Source organism: Chelonia mydas, chromosome 1 (assembly GCF_015237465.2).
Source record: "Chelonia mydas isolate rCheMyd1 chromosome 1, rCheMyd1.pri.v2, whole genome shotgun sequence".
NCBI lineage: Eukaryota > Metazoa > Chordata > Testudines > Cheloniidae > Chelonia > Chelonia mydas.
The window spans coordinates 106790014-106814372 of NC_057849.1; the positions used below are offsets into that span (position 1 = coordinate 106790014).

The window sequence follows — 24359 nt, forward strand, 5'->3', positions numbered from 1 at the left end:
TCTCACTCATAAATCAGAGTGTCACACAGACAACCCTGGTCAGCTGCGGGAGACAGAGAGCTTTTTGAAAGAAGAGATCAAATTAAAAAATGGAAAAGATAATTTATAGGTTATTTTAACTGGTGCCAAAAAAAAATTAAACCAGCAGCTTGAAAAGCCTATATGAGAAATTTATTTTGTATATGAAAAGTAAATCCTGATTTGAACAATCTCATTTACATTTTAACAGCATCCTGGGTTTGGATTTTTAATCCTAGTCTTTTGTCAAGCAACAATCCTAAACTAAATCCAGACCCTTTGGCAAGTTTGCAAATTGCAACATTGATAACTTCTTCACGGGCAGATTTTACAATCTGTTGGGCTCCAAGCAGGTCTCAAGAGGTCAGAATGAGGGGGAATCAAGCAGTTTCTTTCTCTGGTCTTGGATTCTGGAGGGGAAGAGTGGGCTGGATTTAGTACAGGGCAGTGACTCCCTTTCAAAATTTAAGTGCCCATGTTGTTCCTTGCTTTGGGTTTAGGTGTTCCCCTCCTCCGCTTTACACCTATCTTTTGGCTAATGCATAATATTGTTTGCAGTCCACTTCAAGCAGGAGTGGGGAAACCTTCACTCTGTTCTCAGTCTGTGCAGCAAGGGGTGGGAGAGGTGGCTCCTGGTGCACATTTGTTGCCTTAGGTCAGCAGGTAAAATGCCCTCAACAAGCCCTGACACCCTCTCGAGCCTGAGTGCACCCTGTGCACACTGGAGCAGAGCGGGCCACTCCCCTCCAGCCGGCAGCACGGCTCTGATGTGTCTGTCAGGAGCTCGGCTAGAGCCGGGATTGGCTGCCTCTAGTGGGTGTGCCCCAGAGGAAGGCGTGGCGCTGCGGGCTTGTGTGGGCAGCCTGCGGCGGCGTGGAGCCGGAAGCAGCGCTGATGAGTTGTGTCAGGCGCTTGCCTGTGTGTTTGGCAGGAGGTGGTGTGAGCCCCGCTTGGTGGCTAGGTAAGAGGAGAGTGCAGAGCGGTGCGTGCGGGGCCCGTGCTGGGGCCGTTCCCAAGCCCCCATCCGAGATGATTTGGGGAAGGGGCACTGTCACCACTTGTGTGCTCGCAGCACTGGCCTCGGCTGTAGTTACGATCATCTGGCTGCAGTATGACAAAGGTATAAGCCCTCTCCACTGGGTCTCTCGCCAGTAGGGAATGGGGGACCCGCAGCTTTGTTTGGGCGGCAGCTGCCGCCAGCCTAAGCGAATGGCGGAAGCTTTCCCGGCTCGCCACGGGCCAGACAGGTGTGTGCGCTGGGCGCGCGTCGCCGGCTTTCTGAAAACTGCTGGACAAAGCAAAGTGCCCTGTACCCAAGCAGGGTCTCCACTCCTCAAACAAACTGCCCGTTGGTCTGGGTTGCCTGGAGTTGATGCTCTTTAGGGCACCCCAGCCTTCTGACTCCCCTGCGGAGTGTCACAGGCGCGGGGCGGAGGAATTAGAAAGAAAAGCCGTGGGTGGGTGTTTTCCCGGAGCAGTGCCACGGGAAGCATGGGCAGAAGGAGCTCAGGAAGAGGGTTGTGCTGTCAGAGACAGGGCCTCCGCTGAGAACAGCAATGCGTTGTAATTTGATTTCAGTCGTGCCTTGTATTTACAATGGTCTGTACAAATTTTAGCTAATGTTTAGGCCCAACCTATACATTGTGCCTTCCTCGTTTTATATAAAACCTAGTATCCATGGAAATGGGTGGAATGAATATAAACTGTTCTTTAGTCAATTGGGTGGAGGCTTTCCCGTGCCATGTTCGCAGTCCAGGGTTTCAGCATGACCCTGACAAAGTGAAACTCACTAGCGTCCAAATAGGAGTGAGATGTAAATAGCAGGCAACGTTACATGGGGCGCGGAGAGCTATAGCTGACAGCTTTATTTTTTTGGAGGTGGTGTTTGGTAAGAAGATATTGATTATGGAGGAGGTGATTCGGCTGCTCAGGCAGGAGCTGTCTATTAACAAGAGGGTCCACATCACACGGACCAGTTTTCAGCACAGGGGCCTCGGTGTTTGCCTATCGCCTAACACAAGGACCTCTCCAAGTGCGTCTGGAATAAAAAATAATACATCCAGGCGCAACACTTCCACACCTGCCTTTTACCGTGGTGGTGGACAAAACTAGCGACTCTCCCGGGGGCCTGACGCGAGGGGAGCGGGGTGTTGGCCAGGAGCTGCCGAGAGCAGGGCTGAGGGCCGGCCACGGGCGAGGGTTGGTTGTTTAAGGAGCCAGCCGCAGCCTGACTCGAGCGGCAGGTGCTGTCTGTGTGTCACCGCTGCATGGCCCGGGCCTGGCCCGGGCGAGCGAGCTCGTAGCTGCGGCGCCGGCCCCGCTCCCGGCAGCCGCGGGCCGGCCCGGCTGAGCCCCGGCGTGCGGGGTGAGGTAGCGCGCAGTGCGCGGTGACGCCGGGCGGGCGGGGGTCTGGGCGCGGAGCTGCCTGCGGCACCCTGTGTGTGTGTGAGAGAGAGAGAGAGAGAGAGAGGAGGGGGGGAGGGCAGCGTGCGGGGCTCCGGCCGCGGCGGGCGGGGGCGCCGTGTGATGAGCAGCGAGCGGGGCCTAGCAGCTCAGCCAGCGTCCTGCCGGGGCCCGGGGAGCGGCCGCGCCCGGGTGACTGGCTGAGCGGGCGGCGCCCTGCGCCTGCGGGGCCGCGGCTCCGTCTGCAGGGGACCCGGGCCGGGCGGCGGCGGCCGGAAAGTTTGTTTGCGTGAGGGGGCGGCGGGCTGGGATGCGGGGCCCGGCGCTGGCTTCTCCGCCGCTTGCCGCTGCGCCGCCGGGGCTGTAGGCGAGGCCGGGCGGGCGCTACCCCCCCACCCCCGCTCTCCTCCCTCCCCCCCCCGGTGCGCGGCCATTGCAGCGCCGGCCGGCCGGCCGAGGATGATCACCAACACGCGGGGCTTCCTGTGGTCCGACCTGGAGACGCGGGCGCTGCTGGAGATCTGGGGCGAGGCCGACGTGCAGTCGGCGCTGGACGGGAACTTTCGGAACAGCCATGTGTACCGGGACGTGGCCTGCCGCCTGGCCGAGCTGGGCTTCGAGCGCACCCCGGAGCAGTGCCGCATCCGCATCAAGGGCCTCAAGCGCCAGTACTACCAGGCCCGGGACGGGCTGAAGAAGAACGGGCACGCCCGCAAGATCTGCAAGTACTACGACGAGATGGACCGGATCCTCAGCTGCCGGGGCGGGCCGGACAGCGCGCCCGAGCTGCTGGCCCAGCCCGCCGACGGCGTCCAGCCCGCCGCCGGGCCGCCCACGCCGGGCACCCCCCACAACAGCCGCGAGCCCGACACCGAGCTCGACGAGGACGCCGAGCTCGAGTCCCCCCACGACCACTTCACCGAGGACTCGGGCGAGTGCTCGTCCTACGCCGAGCACCCCATCAAGGTGGAGTGCCCCCCGTTCGCCATCCCCGTGCCACCCGCCGAGGGTGAGTACCAGCGGCCGGGCCGGGGAGCCCCACCCCGTATGCACGCTGGTAGGGGTATCCCTCCCCCCGTCTTCGCCCCCATACCCTCTGTCCCTCCCCCCCATACAATAGAAGTACTAGCGCCTCTAGCTAACGTGCTTCCAGTCGCTTCTGCACTGGCCTCTTCCCTTCCAGACCCCTCTCATCCTCTTCAAGGGGAACTGGATTAAAACGTCCTTAGTGTCTTTAACCCCTTCCCCCCCACTGTGGAGTCCTGTCTCCTCCATTTAATTTCTCTTCTCTTTTTTGCCCTTCTCCTTCCCTATCCCAGTGTTTCGTCCCTTTGGCTCTTCCCAGAATGAAAGCAGGAGCGGAAAGGAATTAGTTCATGAAGCTCTAAAAAATTACTAAGTAAATAGTTGCAATATGGGGGAGGGAGAATGAAGGGTCTGCTAGTTTTCATTCGTTTGTTATCAATAGGAAACAAATAGGAAACTAAAGTAGAGATAAGATAGGAGGTGCCAAACAGTTCTGGATAAAAACAGCAGCATCCTCATCATTCCTGGTATGTTTAAACTTTGCTATAGATGCTATGCAGTTCTGTTTATCACTGTGTAACTATTATTTTTTAAAAATAAGGAAAATGTTCTGTTTGTTTTTATCTATGTACTGTCATTCGTGGGCCAAAAACCTAAGTGGGCTTTTTCTAGAACTCTTATTTGATTCAGTTAAATAGTACAGTTGCGGGGGGAGGGAGTAGAAAGCAACATAAGGCCTGCCCCTTTCCCTGTTGCCCTTTGTACTCTACACAAATGTTTTTTAAAGTCCAGTCTTGTGCTGTGGATATTTGTCTAAAACCTGACTCTGTCTTCGGAACACTCGGAAGTTAGCCAATTGGTTGACATTTAACCAATCTCCTTTTTATACATAAATCTCATCAAAGTGTTGTTTACACTAACATCTTTTTTGAAATGCAAATCTAAAATGCCAGCAGGCTGAAGCTCAATTCTGATTAGCGTAATTACCTGCAATACACAAATGAGGCTGTACTGTTGAATAGCTTTCACAAACCTTTTTAAAAGATCAAAAAGCCTCTTCCTATTTTTGAAGTTTAGTACTACAGCAGTTAAAAGGGGTCCCTATTTGATTACATGTTACCTGTATAACTTTTTGGATAAGCATGTATTCCCTATTTTGGTACTCTTAAAATCATCAGAAATAATCATGCCTAATTTTGAAACAAAATAATACTCTGAGATGGCAAAATAGATCTCCATTTCACAACGGGAACAGTTTTACTATTTACTTGTTCCTTTTAGTGTGTCTGGAAGATTGAAAATAATTTTATCTACTTTGTTTTAGGCTTTAAACAAATCAATGCTCAAACCAGTACACAACCACTCTCTCAACCCAAAAGATCAAAAAAACGCCATGCAAATTTAACACTGGATAAAATGATGGAAAAATTCCTACAACAAAGTGTGGATACAGAAGAGAAATTTTACAAATATGAAGAGCAACGACTTAAAATTGAGGACAAGCGCCGTGAAGCTGAGCATGCTCGAGAACTCCAGATGTTACAAATGTTGGGACAGATGTTGGCAGGAATTTCTTCTACAGTATCACAAAGGTCACAGTCTATACCAACTAGTCCACCTCAGAGAGCAAATCACCGATCATATGGCGATAACTTTAATTATAATGCTATGACAGCAGCACTTTCTCCACCAATAGGTACTTCATTCTATAGCATAAATAAGATCTAATATTATATTTAAAAGATTTGTGCGATGGCTGGTGGTCGTATCTGAAAATAAATGTCTAGCTTTGACTTATTTTCAATATTGTGATGAGTTTTTTGTCTGTAAATTGAATTAAAATGTCTTGCCTTGCTATTGTACTGATACTAAAATAAAAAAAAGCTCTAACAAATTCTAAATATTGAAATAACATTTTGGAAAAGTAGTCCATAAGAACTGGTCAGTTCATGTCACGTTCAGATCTATATAGAATGCAATTATATATAATATCTTACGGAGCTTAACTTTTACTGAAAATGATCTGGAAGCAAGTGTCTTGCAGCAGAATGAAACAACAGTCTACATAAAATTGAAAAAAGAAATATAGATCTTAACGTTTTTGAGTAGTAATCTTGCTGTCAAGGCTTTCATCATATTTGAAAATGTTAATTCAAAGTAATGAAAAAGACCTGGAAAAATAACATGTATTGACGTTTTTAACAGTGGGTATGTCAGACATTTTTTGAACATTACGGCTGAAGTCCTGGCCCTGCTGAAGTCTAAGGAAGTTTTGCCATTCCCTTCAGTAGGGCCTGGATTTCACTCTGGATCAGCGGTTCTCAAACTGTGGGTCGTGACCCCATTTCAGTTGTGGTCGCCAGGGCTGGCGTAGACTTGCTGAGGTCCAGGGCCGAAGCTGAAGCCTGAGCTCCACCATCTGGGGCTGAAGCCTGACGGCTTCTGCCCTGGGTAGCAGGGCTTAGGTTACAGGCCCCCTGCCTGGGGCTGAAGCCCTTGAGCTTCAGTTTTGGCCCCCCTACACAGGGCGGTGGGGCTTGGGCTTTGGCCCCCCATCCTGGGGTCATGTAGTAATTTTTGTTCTCAGAAGGGGGGTTGTGGTGCAATGAAGTTGGAGAATCCCTGCTCTAGATATTAAATTATGTGAAGGTATACTTTATCTACAGGCCAAGGGCCAGATCCTCAAATTATGTAAATTATCATAGCTCTGTTGAATGCTATGGAGCTATGATAGTTTACACCTGCTTGAGGATCTATCATTCAAATACTTACTTTTTTTCTTTACAAAAATATTTTGAATCTTATTTTCCTCCTGCACCAATTTATGAATTTTTTGGAGTCTGGATTTTTCAAAATATCCTTAGAATTGGCATCTATGCAAAGTTGTTTTGTTGTTTTCCCCTTTAGACTCTAGTCCACACACCTTCTGTAATCATGTATGCAGTGCATAGTAACACAGATTTTTCAAGATTTGTGACAGTGTGTCATTTATATTGATGATTTCTCTGTATGTTTACATAGAAAGAATGGACAGTAACAGTAATCGCATACCAGGTGTTGTGTCCACCTTGACAGCAAAGCCTATATGGCTTATGATGGTTATAGCCAATCAGGTTGGAATGAACAGTTGTTTTGTTTAAAATCATATGTGGGTTCAGTATTCAGTGGATGAGTAGTCTTATATATATATATATATAGATAAGCAGAATTAGAAATAAAACTCTGTAAGCCAGTTTCTGGTTCTGGGCAGGCTATCAGAACTTATAGTTTGGACACTTAAGGAGCCAAATAAATGTAAGGCCCAGTCCTGTGTTTCTCTGACCCCCAAACTTCTCTTGAAATTTAGTGGAGTCTTGAATAAACAAGGAATGAATGTTTGGGTCTGTTATGGTTTAAGTTAGCATACTTTCTTATTCTATTGAATGGATATCTGGTCTATAATACTACTTTTTGATGTCATAATAGTTTATCAAAGTTTTTGAGCAGTATTTTAATATTTAAATTAGACCCTGTATGTATACTACAGTTTATTTCTTACTAGTAGTGGTACAGAAAACTACTTAAGCTCCTAAATCTTGAACACAATACACATTTAACCTTAATATTTATTACTTCTAAAATGCATTCACTTTTAATCTGAAAGATGTTCTATTACCTGTCTACTACATTTGATGATGCAGATGTATAGTTGTAATTTTGTACTGTAGCAAGAGAAACTCTGAATTGGCTTCCAATCATAAGAGGTTTTTTTTACAGTTTATAATAAAATATGCTTTAAAAGTAATTATTTAAGGCAACATACTGTATATGTTAATGATTTGGGACCTAAGTTATTTGTATCTAAAGTTGAAGTGAAATCTTTAGGCAGAAGTGAAATCCAGTCTAGAGTTCCTTTTTTTTTTCATGTTCTCTACTCTTTCCCCCTCATTATAGAGTCTCTGTTCTAGAAAAGCAAGAAAACTGAAGGTTTTTTAGCAGCCAAGGCACTGTAAGTAGGTTGTGAGGTGTATGGGATGCATGTGTCTTGTAGATTTTATGGTAGAAAACTAGGTGGTTTGTAAAATGTTGAGTAATTTTAAGGGGGAAATATTGCCCTATTTCCAGAGCGGAGATGAGTTTTGTTATATTCTGGATTGTGACAATGATATTTTGGCCATGCTCCAAGAAGGTTAGCGTTTGATCCCAATGGGAGTTGAATGCCTATATTATAGAAGGTTTCAGAGTAACAGCCGTGTTAGTCTGTATTCGCAAAAAGAAAAGGAGTACTCGTGAGCTGTAGCTCACGAAAGCTTATGCTCAAATAAATTGGTTCGTCTCTAAGGTGCCACGAGTACTCCTTTTCTTTATATTATAGAAGTTTTTTCAAAACGAGATCAGCCAGGAATATAATTATCATTATTGAACACTATAAAGTGATTTTTGCTACAGTTTAGCTAGTGTGGTTTAATGTTAGATTCTGTAAAGGTTGGAGAAAAGGGTTTTCTGCTGACATTGCGCAGAGCCGGTGTTTTCTTGTTTGTTACAAGAATATTTTCAGAGTTGTCTCCTAACTTTCTTAGAATATCTTTTTTTTTCTATTTGTGGTGTTGGTATGGCAAGGACAATTACTGAGTGCAAGACTGAATAGTTTTGTTAAAAGTAAAATTGGAGAGTTTGGGTTTTTTAATCATTCTGTGCGACTATGTAACACCTCTGTTATAGAAATTAATTACACCAATACTTCTGAATGTTTCAAAATGCACTGAGGTTTCTATCAATTTAAAAAGAAACATTTCTGAAGTAATTTTTTTAATGTTTCTATCTTTTTCTAGTTATCGAGAGAGCCTTTTCACTACACAAAACACATTCTATAAAGGATATGGAGAATATTTTTCAGTTGGTGCGCAATGTTATTCCTCCTCTAACAGCAAAGAAGCATAAAGGTCAAGATGGACGGATAGGCATCGTGGGAGGATGTCAAGAGTAAGTTAAACAGAAATATATATGCTGTTGTTGATTAGGGATTTCAAGTACATGTTTTACTATTTTTTTTTAAATAATTTACATTGAAAATACTGTTTTCAAAGGGGGCTTTACTTAGTCCATCATTAGAATCAGAATACGTGTCCCCCTATGTCAGTGATGCAAGACTTAAGGGTTGGCAGTTTCCTGGGGGGAAAACTTGTTTAGGACAGGGCTGGTAAATACCAGTTTAAACTGGGAAACTGGAAGAATAAAATTATTAGAACATACTAATGAAAATTACTGGCAAATATCAAGCAACTTAATAATGATTTTGCAGTAACATGGTCTCTTTTAATTTCAGTTAAAATAAAACAAAAAAGACCTAAAATTGTATGCTAGTGCCTTAGCTACCTCAAACAGAAACTGAAACATCTGAATCTGGGAATACCCCTTCTTTGCTTTAGCAATGAAAATTACATGTTTGTTAAGCAAACAGAGAAGGGGAATTCCCAGATTCAGACATTTCATTTTCTGTTTGAGGTAAATTGCCAAACTACCTGTCTAGCCAAATCAAGAGACAGAGTACTGGACTAGTTGGCGTACAGTTGCTGCAACTGAATTCTGGTGTACGGTGACTCAAGTCAAAGTATTTCAGCATGAGCAAAGGTGGAAGACCACTTGACCCAATCCATGGCTATTTTGAGAAAGTTCATGGTGGCGGCAAAGAGAGTCTTAAAGGCAGAAATTGCAAAGAAAAAGTGAATGGGAAGGCAGACCGTATGAGGAAACATTTTGCAAAATGCTGTGGAAAGAAGAAAGACACCAGACTCCCTTTGGCTAAACATATGGATCAGCATTCACGTCGCACTCCCCGTCAGTATCCAGGCCAACTTGGGGAAGCTAATGATCCAACCGGCGGACCAAATTTGGTGTTGAATCCTGGTCCCATGCCACCTGAAGCATGTTGCGCATACACTAAGTAGTAGAACTGGAATCAAACTCTGAGGATGAGTACCGATAATACTTGCATAACCATTGCCAAGTACATCAGATGCAGGTCGGCTAAAGAAAACAAGGAGTAAGTATCATTGTTTTGAACCAAAAATGGATATTTTTGTAACAAAAACAACTCCAAAACTGAAACAAAAATTAGACTTGAAAATTGCAGGATATTTTATGGCTATAATATTCCCTTCTCTTTTATTTAACGTCCAACTTATCAAGCAATGATTAGCTGCCTAAGGCCAAGCTGCAAAGCATCCAGTCGAAAGCAGGTAGCTGGTGAACTGTTAAACACAAATACTGATGGCTTGAGGATAGTAGCACGCAATAAATTATGTGGAAAAGCATATGGTTGGAATAATGTGTAGTGACCCAGTGATAGCTAACTGTATGCACACAGGGAAAATTGTGGTTTATGTATCAGTGGTTGTGAGCGTAAGCACTTCTGTATTCACACCCTTCACACTACTGCAATGATTTTTGTACAGAGTATGCCTTGTGAGGTATCATTTGAAAACAAATAACATGCTGGTCAATAATATAATTGTACAATATATGTAACAAGGCTGTGTGTGAAATTATAGATACTCACTAATATTATGCTTTAAAGTCTGTGACTAAAAGGTGTTTAAACCAGGCATGTCGGGGAGTTGATAAACAGGTTTTCCTCAGACAAGAAAAGAGGCCAACACTTCAGGCCAGGTGTGGCCAAATTCAGTGAGTTATCATTTATATGGGAAGTTGCAGCAGAAAGAGATAATGTGCGTAGTAGCAACAGCCAGCGGGGAAGGAACCAGCTTGGAGTCTTATCCTGCCAACCTCATGGCTCCTTTATTCAGCGTGAACTAATGAACTTTACCCGAGGGTACCCTTCAGAAGAATGTGTTTCAAATGTTCATTGGACTATAAAGAGAGGGGGAGTGAGCCCCTAAGGGATTCTTTGCCTTAAGAAACCAAGCAATTTAATCTCTGTGATGTCCTGGCCAGGCCATTCAGTAAAAAGCTGGAAAGACTGGATCAGAGGAAAATCCTCTTTAACAAAGACTATCTTGCTAAATTTAAGTTTTAAACTTTTAGATTCGTGTTTTCACTTTTATTTGTTACCATTTCTGACTTTATCTCTTGAATGCACTTAAAATCTGTGTATTTTTGGTTAAATAAACTTGTTTTACTTTTATTCCAAATCCGCCTACTACTGTGTTTGACTTAAATTGATTATTAATTCCAGTTAAAGCAACAGGCTGCTGTGCTTTTGTGTCTTTAAAGGAGCAACAGACCCTATTACTTCTCTGAATGTTCCAGGATGGGGCTGGACATTTTCAGGGTAGATGGTTTTGGGGAAATTTGGGACTGGGTGTGTGTTGGGGGTCACTTGGCTAATAAAAACAAAGGCTGGTTGAGACCAGAGTCTGGCTGTAGTGTAGCAAGCAGGCTGCTGGAATCAGAGCTGCTGAACCACTGCTGCTTAACATGCAGTCATTCAGTGCATGCTCATATGCTGTTTGGGAGCGGCCAGACAGGGAGTTACAGCAGCAGAGCATTTTAAGGCATTCAGAGTTATGGGGCGAGTAGTGACACAACCACTCACTGGTCTGGGTTGAATCTCAAAATGTGACAGAGGTTGAGACTTGAAGCAATAAGACTGGAAAGTACTGTGATACCCTGGCAAGAGAAGCCAAGGCATTAGTAAGTGAATTGTATGTTTTGTGGTGGTGAGCTACCTGACAGACAGTGGGGGGGGGGAAAGATGTAAAGAATGAGAAGTAATTTGGAAAAAATGACACTTTAGTTACATATAGATGTGCCTTACATTGGCTAAATCTACTTGGACAAGACCTTGCACCAAGTGCTTTGATGAAACATGTAGTAGATTTACAAAAGTATTTGTGAATACTGGAGCCTGTTTAAAAAAAATGCCAAGGATCTGTGAAATCCCAAATCCCTGGTGAGACACAATGGAACACTCAAATAGTATGCCTGGAAACATAAATTAAAAATTGGCTGTGTTATCTCAGGATTGTGAGTGATCATGAGGCAGAATTTGAAGGTAGAGTGATCAGTGTAACTACTAATCAAGGGATTTACCAAGAAGCAAAGAACTTGATCAGTCAGTAGAAACCAGTTGCTGTGGCATTTGACACATTCCAAAGGGGCACATTAACAATTGCAGTTGCATGCAAAGTATGGTTGGATTTACTGAAGATCTTGCACCGTGCAAAGCAACAGCACAAAAGAGATTTAATGAAGCAGTTACTCCTCTACACATGTTGGCCAACCTGGTTTGGTCTTCATCTAAAATAAGCAGGAAAGAAATTGTCAACTGAACAAGAAGAAATTGCCTGGCAGTGGTTGCTCAGTAAAAATCCTCACTTTCTGCCATATTCACTTGCATTTAAAATAGAAACGCTGTATCTAAAATCAGTGTTCATCTGCTATGAAGAAAAAAGTTTCCCCTGTAACATGGTGGGAAAAATCTGAAGACTACTAATATTACATCTGACTTCATAGAACTGGTGGTACAATTGCATCAGTGTTCAGCGAGCACAGAACAAATCTTTTCAAACTTCGGATACATCAGTTCAAAATTGAGGCTTAGTGTGTACATTTCATAAAAGTTGGGCTTGTGCTACAGAATGCTGTACTGCCATATGGATCTGGAGTGGTAGTCTACAACTCTGCATGCTTCTGATTGCTTAAAGTTTCAAGCCTACAGTTCTGCAGTATTGTCACTTTCATATAATCAGCTGTTTTTAATTTTTGTCTATGTAACGTGGAAAAATGGAACAGGTCCTGACTGAAACGTGTAACTTGAGAAAATACCAAACAAAATGTGTAGACGTTCCCATGTTCAATGCTATGATTGCATATATTAGAATTACACCCAGTTCAGTTTTACTTTTTTTTGCCAAATTTAAGCCAATAGATTCAGAAATTTAATTTATATAACCACAATTTGAATCTAACTAAAACTAAGTGTAAGGTGGTATGCATTAATGAAACAGAAAGTGCCTTAAAGTGTGACTATGATAAAAACTAACTAGCTTTTCTTGGGGTAGTAAAAACCACTTCTGGTAAATGTCATGCCATCCCTGTTTTGGCTATAAATGCAGTTGAAGTTTGGTCATTTGAGTTCCATTCCCCTCTACCTTCTCTCTTCTTTCCACCCTAATATCTTACTTTAAATTTCCTTCTACATTGTGTAAGTGGAGCTTATGGGAGAAGCATTGAGAATAAAGTAACAAGGTGAAACAACTGATGATAGTTGTGATGTCCTTATACGATTCCTGACTTACACCAGACTTAAGAACTACATCTTGGCTACCTGGCCATGGTTCTTGGTTTGAATTCAAGCTGCCTTTTGAGACTCTTATTATGCACCTTCTCAACACTTATCAGGTGGCATTTTTTGCTAATAGTATCCTGATTTGAACTCTGGGGAACAGGAGATAGTGTAGGTCAATTGAGGAGGGCACAGGACTGGAAGTTATAGGACCTAGGCTCTATTCCTGGTTCTGCCAGGGACCTGATGATAGGGACCATGTGTCTTGAACCCTGGTCCTGAGGAGCTAGTAAGTTCCAACCTGTCGCCCAGTGACCTAAAAGTTGTCTGAATAGAAGCTGAACTTTGACAGAGGAGTCCAGTCCTGGGATCTGACTGACTGGTTCAGAGCTGCTATTTAAACCAAGCACAGGGACAGGAAGTTGTCCATGCAGCTGGGTTCCCCGTGTTTAGGACTGCTTCCCCTCTAGTACCCGATCCTGCTGTTGATCTCCTGGTATCCTGACCCTTTCTGACGCCTGACTCTCGGTTTTGCTCTCTGGTCCATCTTGAACTCTGACCTGCTCTGAGCCCAAGGCAAGACTGCCAAACATCTCAGTCGTGACACCCACTGTGATGCGTTGGGTGAGTCATTTCACCTTACTGTGCCTCCATTTGGCTGTCTCTAAAATGGAGATATTACCGCTATTGTGAAGTGCTTGGAAATCTACAGATTAAAAATACCACTTAAAGAGCTAAATTCATTATTTTCATAGAATATCAGGGTTGGAAGGGACCTTTTTGTTACAGTTAGGATTTCCCTATTGGATTACCCTTGTCTCTCTAATTCGCTTTTTTGATTGGTCTACTAGAGCCCAAATTTGACCTGGCAAGGCACGTTGCAAGATACTGTCTTTTATACCTGAGCTTTTTCTGAGTCCCTTTTCTGAATGGATTGAGTCTGTCTCTTGTGCTTATGTGAGTACTTTGAGTTGACTTTTATTTATGATGTAATCCATGTAAATATCACACAAGTGAGAGTGGAGGCATAGGGTGAAATCTCAGCCTCGTTGAAGTCACTTGGAGTTTTGCTATTGACTTCAGTGGGGCCAGGATTTCACCCATCGTTTATAAATAGGAACTACTTGAGCTTATTTATTTAACTTGCTCTTGAATTCGATTCTTCATTGTAGCAGGGTGGTCAACTGCCAACTTTGTCTTTTGATACAATTGTGTGTCTGTTTCCTAACCTAGAAAATGTTTCATTTGTAGGTACACTGGGGCACCATATTTTGCTGCAATTTCAGCTCTAAAAGTGGTATGTGTTTTCCTGCTTTCATGTGTAATGTATTTTTAATAACATAAATGGATTGTCTAGTGTCATTTGCAAAAGGCTTGTATTGTACTGTGTATGGGATTTTAGTTCTACTAGAAATGTAACTTTTTTTTATCTTTTTAATTTCTGAGTTCTAGAACATTCATAACTTCTATGGCTAGGAAGAATCTCAGATTTGTAAAAGTCATTCATTATTTTTTTTTCAGTAAGCTAAGTTTATTATTATTTAATTTAGGCAAGACCAAAAGTAATTTAAACTGGGCTCTTTTGTGTTTAAAGTTTGACAAAGATGACTACTCGGTATGACAAGACACTATGGCCATAATAGAGCCATTTGTTATGTGCAGGCAGGCTGCTGCACCAACCTGGAACCTTACTGAATTCAGTGGGCATATGCACAGACATAGCATTTCACCTTAACAGAACAGACTTCAGGATCAGGACCTTAAATTGCTCAGGGCTTGGAAAATGTTAAATGATGATATTAATACACCAGAGGAGCCATTAGTTGGTTACTGTCTTCCTTTAAGTGTTTGTATCTTTTAAGTCTGGTGTGTCTTTCTACACCCGAAGTATTGGAAACTTCTTGTCCCTGGCTACCTAACCTACGTGTATATTATTTGCTTTTTCTTATCAGAGGTAAAAGAAGCATAGGGTCAAACTCAGAAATGCATGCAATTCAATGGTAATAAATGAAATTGTGCCAATTTATCTCTAGTCCAGATTTGGTTCATTGGATCAAAAACTATGGGATTGGAAAAGAACTCATGGGTAATCTTGTTTATCCTGCATGAATATAGCACAACACCAATTTTTGTCTGTGCTGTAACCTATCTCCTACTTGACTGTCTCCTTTTTGTCTTTCCTTACTGTGGGACTAGGCCTGTCATTCTTGCTCATGCATGAATGGAGAGGATTACTCATGTGATAAAGGGTTTCAAGATCTGGCCGTAAACTTTCACTGATTTTTGCCATAATCCTGTTCAGTAAGCAAGTATATCTGTAAATATGCAATTTAGCATGGAAGTTAGAGCTAAGAAATAAAGTAATTTCTCTCCAAACTATTGAATGCTAGTCAAGATGGAACAAATAGGTGCCAAGTTTGCTTTATTTAACAAGCAGTAGGAATCCATAGTTGTTCAATGAATAGCTATTGGAATCATTGTTTATCCGCTACTAAGATTACAAATGGTAATTCTGCAAATTTTCTTTCTTAGGGTGCAGACTTATCCCACGTATTTTGTACCAAAGATGCAGCAGCTGTAATAAAGTCATATAGTCCAGAGCTGATTGTTCATCCAGTGCTGTAAGTAACTAACTTTTTTTTTTCTTTAAATTATCAAGTCAGGACTACAAGATTGAACGTTTCATTGTGATAGTTCATTGGTTTACAATATTTCTCTTCCTGAATCACAGGACAGGTGAATTAAAGGTTATGAAAGTGATTATGTATTATGTATTTTCATTTAAGAGCATGTGGAGATTCTGACCTGTTAGAGCCAGGTACATGTGTTTGCGCGTGCGTGTTTCTGTCAAAGCACAAATTAAAAAAGCAAACGTTATTCTTTCAGCTTGCTTGCTGATGTGTTCATAATTGTAATGCATTAAACGAGAACAGTCACAAAATCCAGAACTGAGTATGGGACAAGTCAGCGTTTTAGAATCTCTTTTTAAAAGCCAAAATAAAACACTCACATCCCAAATTTTTTTCTTCGTGGTTCTGAATCAGTTTTACTTTCTCACCGCTGTGGACATGACACTATACATGCTAAATTACTGCACGAGAAACTGATTTTAATTTTTTATGATTTTCTTTTTAATCTAAACTTCTTAAATGTTTCACCTTGTAGATAACCCTTTAATGACTACATTTGTTAACTAGACTCAATATAAAATATCAAGGTCTGCTTATATGAATTTGTGAGGGGTTAGTTGGTTTGTTTGTTTCAATTGTTGGCTGGAGTGTGTCACTAACTGGATATCTTACAGGCGACATTGTTTGGGTTAGATTTTGCAAATTGTTAGGAATGAATGTACCAAGTAAGAATCAAGATCTAGAGCCCTGTAAGTGAGGCCTACAGTAAGCTTGCAGTACAAATTGCAGTGCATTGGTGTAAATCATGTCTACACACACTAGAACCTTATATAAACTAGAAAAAACAGTGCTTTAAAAACAAGAATCGAAACATTTGATAAATGCTACTGTAGACAGGATTTAATACTTTAAAAAGGGTGCTAACATGTTTTTTTAAAGTGATCAACCCTAAAGGGAAGCCTGGGATTGATTGCTACCAGTTAGCACATTTTAAAGATGTTAAATGTTTTCTATGTGAAAATTGAAAAAATATGTTTAAAACAAGTAAGCAATCAGGATTTTTTGGGGGGGAGGGGCTTTTTTAAAATTTTTTAAAGCACACCTTTTTGTTTTCCTGGTGTAGACAAGGTAGAGTTGTTTGCATTGCCCTGGTGCAACCACACTAATGTCTATACTCCAATGGCTAGATCATCAGCTGGTGTAAATTGTCACAACTCCACTTACTTCAGTGGAGCTATGACAGTTGGGGTAACCACTATGACTTTATGTGGGAGGAGTTGATACACAGTACTGTTGACTAGTTTGTGGTAATGAAAAGGTATCATAGGAAAAAATGAGATAATGTGGTCAGAAAGGAGAGATCTGTGAGCAAACAAGAGATTGCTGGATCTTCATGAAGTGACAGATTCTCTCTTTCTCTCTAAATTTCTATATGTGGAATTCCTACAGATTTTTCTTTCCACACAGATTTTAGTTCAGCATCTTCTGTAGAATAAAACTGTCAATTTAAAAAAAAAAAAAAAAAAAAAAAAAGTTGCCCCTCTGGTTGCATAGAAAACCTTTTGATGCTAATCTGATGCACTATCCTATTAATTCTGTAAAAAAGACAAACGCTCTGTGTGTGTGAATGAACTTGCCTTATTCATCCAAATAGAATGTTAGGTCTGAAGCCTTGTCACTGTTTGTGTCTATCACTAATTTTTACACTTCAAACTGACTTAGCAGAAACAGTCAGCTAATATACACCTCTACCCCGATATAACATGAATTCAGATATAACGTGGTAAAGCAGTGCTCCGGTGGATCAAAGCAAGTTCGATATAATGCGGATTCACCTATAACGTGGTAAGATATTTTTTTTTTGGCTCCCGAGGACCACGTTCTGTCGGGGGAGAGATGTACTTATTCAGTATGGTTGGATGTTGCTGGGAACATTACTTAAACTTGAATAAAGTTTAAGATTTAAAAACGCAAACAATGTTCAGGTTTGGTTTTCAAAAAAAATTTTTTACCTCCCCATAAGACTTCTTGCCCATTCTCCTGCTTCCAAATGTGAGATAATGGTTAAGGGTACGTTTTGGTCATGGGTATTTTTAATAAAAGTCATGGACAGGTCACGGGCAATAAACAATAAGTCACAGCCCTGTGACTTGTCCATGACTTTTACTAAAAATACCTGTGACTAAATCTTACCTGTTGGGAGGGGAGTCCCAATCCCATGCCCCAGCCCTGTTTCCCCTCCCTTCTTCTGTGACCTCCATGAATTGTTTGCGGTCTTAATAATGGTCTTTCCTCATAAATGTGGGCACTGTGCATTTTTGCGGGTTCCCAAATGCCTTGGTGGAATGTTTTAAATCCAGTTTTGTCTGTGTCAAACACACACTGCCCACATTCACTTTTAAAGCCATTCAAGACTTAGTTGCATCTTTTACATATCATCTCTTATGTGGTATTGAGCTGTCAGTCCCTGTTTCTGCTCTTCCAGCAACAGCAAAACCCATCAGTCCATTTTTTCTTCTCAAACATCCCTTGCATAGTTATCTCCCTTTATGAATGAGAGGCGCTCCCTATAAAAGTTTGCAGAGCTATTGCATTGTCCTTCTTCGTACCCCTCATTAAAGGTCACCTTTGCTGTGATATCTGCATAATGCATGACAGTGGCTAGGCAGCTGACGTTCCATGACCCTGCTTGTTATGCCAGTCATTATCAAGGCCTTGTGTATTCTGTGTTCACTGATTTTTATTTTGCAGAATTTGACATTTTGCCAGACTGCTGTACAATGCCCCATTTTACTGCAGTCAGGAGTCTGAGATCTTGTGCTCTCTGCTCTGCTGTGACCTGACTGCAGCTTCTTCTTTTAGTACTGCTTTCACCTCAAGAGGGAGTACCTTACGATAAGTAGCACATTTTCCTGCCTTGCTCTCCTTAAAAGTGCGAGCTGGAACGTGAAACGAAAGCTCTCTGGGCTCATCAGGATGGCCTTTGCCTGTCTTTTGAAGGTGTGGGTCAGAGGAGGTATGTGACAGCCAGAGTCTGAGCTGATGAGCCTTGGGAGCCAGGCACACACACTCATGCCCAGGATACAAAATGTCATGGCATGGGGGTCTGAACAAAGTTTGAGGAGGAGGGTTGTTAGGGCAGAGGGCCAACCTGATGAGCTGCAGGCACTGGGTAGAATTCCATTCCTTGTGAGCTGCAAAGGATGCAGGGCTGAACTGGGTAATTTGCAGTCCTAGGTGTACCACAACTCCTAGTTTCAGACCATTGCCCCATCTGCCACTTGGACGGATGGTGGCAGGGTGCCTGCTCCCCTCCCAGTAAGGCAAGGGTAGCAGCATGAGGCCTGAGAAGGATAGAGCTTTACCTAGCTGCCACATACTCCTTTTCCCCCATTACATCCCAGGAGCTGGGTAATAGTAGCTGTCTCTATAACAGAGGTGGGCAAACTCAGCCCGCAGGACCATCCTGCTCGGCCCCTGAGCTCCTGGCCCGGGAGGCTAGTTCCCAGCCCCTCCCCGCTGTTCCTCCTCCACCGCAGCCTCACCTTACTGTGCCACCGGCAGCGCAGCTGCAGAGACCAGCCTGACCCGGTGCTCTGTCCTGGTGCAGCCGCACCGCCAGCCACCAGTGCTCCAGGCAGCGCGGTAAGGGAGCAGGGGGGTTGGATAGAGGGCAGGGAAGTTTGGGGGGGTGGTCAGGGGCCAGGGGTGTGGATGGGGTTGGGGCGGTCAGAGGGCGAGGAACAGGGGGGGACAGTCAGGAAGGAGAAGGGGGGTTGGATGGGGCAGCGGGGGGCAGTCAGGGGCAGAGGGTCTGGTGGTAATCGGGGACAGAGAGCAGGGGGTGGATGGGGCAGAGGTTCCCGGGGGGCCGTCAGGGAACAGGGGGTTGGATGGGGCAGGAGTCCGGGGGGGGGCATCAGGGGGAGAGAAGCAGGGGGGGTTGGATGGGGGTGGGGGCCAGGCCATGCCTGACTGTTTGGGGAGGCACAGCCTCCCCTAACTGGCCCTCCATACGATTTCAGAAACCCGATGCGGATCTCAAGCCACAAAGTTTGCCCGCCCCTGCTCTATAGGGAACCTAAACATTCAGCCTTATCAGGAGTAATTTTCTCCTTTATCCAGGGATTCTGTAAAATATACTGCTGCACCTTCTGAGAGGATTTGGCAAGGTAATGGAAAAAAATCAACAAGGTAACCTAATTAACATTGCTGTGGAATTGAATAGCACATGCTGCAAAACTTGAGCCCATAGTGCCCGATCACAATCTCCCTCTTCACCCCACCATCTCACATCATATTCATCTTTTTTATGTCATCACATACTTACACTGTAAATTCTTCAGGGTGCCCACTGTGTTGTCATTATAGGCACGTACAGTGTCTAGCACAGGAGTGGGAAAACTACAGCCTCTGGGCCACATCTGGCCTGCCAGCCGATTTAATCTGGCCCTTGAGCTCCTGCTGGAGAGTGGGGTCTGGGGCTTGCCCCGCTCCCATGCTCCAGCCGGGGAGCAGGGTCAGGGGCCGCTCTGTGTGTGTGTGTGTGTGTGTGTGTGTGTGCGCGCGCTGCGGCTCCGCGTGGATTCCGGAAGCAGCAATGTGTTGTGTCCTCCCCCTCCCGCCCCAGCTCCTACGCGTAGGGGCAGCCAGGGGGCTCTGCATGCTGCACCTGCCCCAAGCGCTGCCTCCGCAGCTCCCATTGGCCAGGAACTTGTTGCTGCTTCAGGTAAGCGTTGCCTGGAGCCTGCACCCCTGAGCCCTTCCTGTGCCCAAACCCCCTGCCCCAGCCCTGATCCCCCTCCTGCCCTCCGAACCTCTCGGTCCCAACCTGGAGCACCCTCCTGCACCCCAAAGCCCTCATCCTCAGCCCCACCCCAGAGCCTGCACCCCCAGCCAGAGCTCGCACCCCCCTGTGCCCCAATTCCTTGCACGAGTCCGGAGCCCCCTCCCACACTCTGAACCCCTCAGTCCCAGCCTGGAGCACCGTCCTACACCCCAAATCCCTCAGCCGCACCCCAGAGCCTGCACCTCCAGCTGGAGCCCTCAGACCCCCCAAACCCTGCCCCAGCCCGCGCCTGCGCCCTGAACTCCTCATTTCTGCCCCCCCCAGAGCCCTCACCCCCTCCTGCATCCCAACCCCAATTTCGTGAGCATTCACAGCCCACCATACAATTTCCATACCCAGATGTGGCTCTTGGGCCAAAAAGTTTGCCAGCCCCGGTCTAGCATGTTGAGGTCGTTATTGGAGCCTCTAAGTGCTATTGCAGTACAGATGATAAATGTCCCAGTTCATAGAATATCAGGGTTGGAAGAGACGTCAGGAGGTCATCTAGTCCAACCCCCTGCTCAACGCAGGACCAGTCCCCAACTAAATCATCCCAGCCAGGGCTTTGTCAAGCCAGGCCTTAAAAACCTTTAAGGAAGGAGATTCCACCACCTCCCTAGGTAACCCATTCCAGTGCTTCACCACCCTCCTAGTGAAATAAGTTCCAGCTTGCTGACTTGCACAGCCAACAGGGTTGTGTGCGGGGTGGGCAGCACAGGTTCCCCCCCACCCCACCAGCGGGAGCACAGAACTCCTCTGGTACCGGAGAGGGGAGAGTGAGCTCCTCTGGCCCTGGGGCCACAGGAGGAGGGGGAGAAGAGCCAGCTCCACCAGCTGTAGTGGGGAGATGACTGCTCCTCTGGCCCTGGGGTCATGACGGGGAGAGGCAGATTCTCCAGCATTAGGAGATGGGAAGGGAGAAGCAGCTCCGCTGGCTGCCAGGGGGGGTGGGTGAGGTGGGGAGGCAGGTCCTCCAGCTGCAGGGGTCACACAAAGTGTCCCTCCAAAAGCAGCCAAATTTTTATTCCTGTGCATGCCCTTGCCAGCCAACCTCCTTCTCTTCCCAGCCTTCCAAGTGGCTGAGTACCTAGCAACTTGTGGGCCCCAGTGATATACACCTCATACAGGCCTGCTCAACCGAAAGTATGCGCTGAATGCTCCAAAACTGTGGTGTGTGATATGTGCACTTTGGGATTTGGAACATCCTGGACTCTGTTTCAAACTCTACTCAGTAGAGAGACAGGCAAGTGGTGCATCTTGGCCCTCACTACCTCATTAAGGACTCCATTCCATACCCATTGAAATCAATTGCAAAACTTAAGGGGCAGGATCTGGCCCCTAAATGTCAGCTGGCTGTATGAGAAGAGAGAATGTTGCAAGGTTAGGCAAGAAGTCTGGCAGATACAGTATTAATTCCTACATACTTAACCATCACCACACCCTAGAAAAAGGTCCACCTGATTCACCCCAAATGTAACATACCTTTGCTCTGAGTGAGACTTTGGACTGGGGCCAGCCACCCTGAAAGAGCAAAGGTGCTACTACAGGGGTGATTTCAGAGCAATTTGAGTGCTCCTTTTTCCGCAAAGCCTAGCCTCACTCATCTGCAGTCGTACTCTGAGCCACTGCCAACCTGGGGAACTAAGACTGGCTCAGGGACTAGGACTTATGGCTGTTGCATGCCAATGTATTACCCACAGACCAGCAGCTTAGACCATAGGTCTTGTATGTAAATAATCAAGACTTTGTGTGAACCTTTTCCTAATTAGGGTAAAAGTGATTTGTTATAATATGGACAGTAGCAAAATATAATTCTTGTAGAGAAGATTCCAGGAATTAGTGGGGTTTGTAAAAGTTCTGCAGCAGTTCTCTTTAACGTTTTTTTAATGTCTTGTGTTTGTCTTTACAATGGCAATGCTATAGTTAAAGTTGCATCAAGTCCATTAATGGCAATTAGCCAAGATGGTGAGGGACATAACCCCATGCTATGGAAGTCCCTAAATCTTTGACTTCCGGAAGTAGGGACTGGACAATGTGGGATGGTTCACTTGATAATTGCCATCTTCTGTTCATTCCCTCTGAAGCATCTGGCACTAGCCACTGCTGGAATACAGGATATTGGGCTAGATGGGCCATTGGTCTGACCCAGTATGGTCATTCTTACGTTCTTTACATGGCAGCCATCTGTGCCAGCAACAATATATGTTTTTTTGGGGGGGAGAGGGGAATTGTAACTACTGTACCCCACTTTAAAAGTACAAGAAAATTATAGGTAGTGTAAAATGTATGAAGTTGAAATTGTCAGCCCACCAGTGCTTAGAATTTTTAATGACTGCAGCTGGTCAGGGCCCCTGTTTCATGATGATCTAAACTATTAAAAAAAAATCTGAGTCAAGGTACATGGTTCCAGTATGGCTGTTCCCTGGCATTGCTGCAACAAATTAAAATTGGTAGTGTGATTGAAACCAAACCATGTTGTAACTCAGTTAAAGAATTGGATATGTCCAAGTGCAGGCTATAAAATGGTTGTATTGATAGTCTTTGGCAAGGTGGGTAGAGTTGCTCTTGAGTGGCTTTGTTCTTGTGTGAGAAGGCTCAGAGGACAGTTAGGTAGTGGCTCATTTGTCCTGAGGGCTCTCTTTGGCAGTGTGCATAGGGCTGTATTCTGTCACTTCTCTTGCCCAACAGTCATATAATGCCTCTGGGATAGTTAATAAGGAGACATGGATCACAATAGTGTGTTGACAGTACACAGTTCGATGGCTGTATCACCTCTGATCATGTTGGCACAGTGAAACAAAAGATCCAGTGTTTGAAATCTAACTAGCTGAAACTCTACTCAAGTCTGTTCTTGGATGTTCAACTAGCAACTGTGGCCAAATGTGCTCATTTTGTTGGTTCTCCGTCGTTGCCTGGTAGGATGAATGTGACTTGTTTCTTTCAGATGCAGATCTTGATAGAGTCATCCATGTCTTTGTTGTCATGAGGTTAGAAAATGAAGCTGGTGCAGAATGTGGCAGCCCATTTATTAAACAAAGTATCTTACTGTGAACATATAACTTCAGTGCTCTTGGAACTGCACTACTGGATTGCCACCATGGCTCCTGTCTTAGTCTGCAGGTGAAGCCTGCCAGATTCTCTAGTGGTGGTTTTGTTACTGGTAAATCCATGAAGAAAACGGTTGATGTTAAAGATATAGAACCCCCTCTTCTTTGGTTTGTTTTTGTTTTTGCTAACCTAGTCCACAAATGCAAGGGCATTAAAGATGAAACTAACTCTTGGTATACCTGGGGTCTGCAGCTCAGATATTATATAAAGTCATCCAGTTTGTCTGAAGTCCACTGTGATGATTAACCACAATTTGGTTGATGAATAAAAGTATTAGTATTCTGAATTTACTTCAGTGTAACCCTTTAAATTACTATTTCTTAAAATTCAGGTAGGTCTTTTTGGTTCTTGGGTACCTTCTGACCCACAGCATGCCAGTGAAGTCACTTTGATTTGATCTGGTTGATTAAGGCCCTTTATGAGGGAAACTTGGATTGGTAATGGGATTATAGAGCTTTTCACATAAAGGTCACCATTTCAAATCCAGTTCAAGATATTAAATACTGAAAGTTTCTGCTTTCTGATGTCTTTTCAGTGATCTGTATGAAAAGTTAGTGGACTTGGTTCTATCCCTGGTAGACAGATTTCTACCACAAAATCCATTATTACTGTACACTCCCCTGTCTGCTTCAGAAAAGAGACCAAACATTTAGTAAGCCAAGATGAAAGTACCCTCTGTCCAGGTAGGTGGTCCATCCCAGGTTCAGTTTGAGGCACCTGGGTGGACAGTGTAGGTACTCTTGCATTTCCTGTGCAGCACATCGTTGTCGGTTGCTGTCAGTCGGGTATCTTTCATGAACATACAATTACTGTATTTATTTTATAACATATTTAAACATAGCCTTTCTGAAATAAAATTTAGATTTGTGAATTTACTGCAAGAATAATTGTGTATACGTTTAACAAATAGATCAGTCGTAGGAGTTTATAGATTCACATAACTTCACAATAAAAGGAAAATCCCCCCCCCCCCACTTTTCTCTAGCTAATCTGCCCAGAATATTCTCTTCCCATCATAGGTATCTAGTTTCCAATTACTACCTCACCCAGGATTTGGCATATTGGTTAATTACTCCACTTTCTAAGATTACTTAAATCCTGGAGCTATACACTGTGTGTG

General features: G+C 44.2%; 1 protein-coding gene across 15 annotated transcripts in view; it reads left to right on the plus strand.

The window, feature by feature from the left end:
* The first annotated feature begins 710 nt into the window (after nt 1-710).
* The window catches only part of NAXD (NAD(P)HX dehydratase), a 74732-nt gene continuing 51083 nt past the window's right edge, over nt 711-24359 (plus strand). For 3 of the 15 annotated variants that reach the window (XR_005225078.2, XR_006287401.1, XR_005225077.2), the window contains exons 1-5: nt 2493-3478; nt 4772-5143; nt 8259-8409; nt 13925-13970; nt 15206-15294. Coding sequence is in view for 12 of the 15 variants with exons in the window: in XM_037896841.2 (XP_037752769.1) it covers nt 2881-3478; nt 4772-5143; nt 8259-8409; nt 13925-13970; nt 15206-15294 (1256 nt within the window). In the remaining 3 variants the exon portion in view is untranslated. Of the gene's footprint in view, nt 1139-2490; nt 3479-4771; nt 5144-8258; nt 8410-13924; nt 13971-15205; nt 15295-24359 lie in introns of those variants that run through there. The other 12 variants (XM_037896841.2, XM_037896833.2, XM_037896855.2 and 9 more) reach the window with 10 other exon arrangements.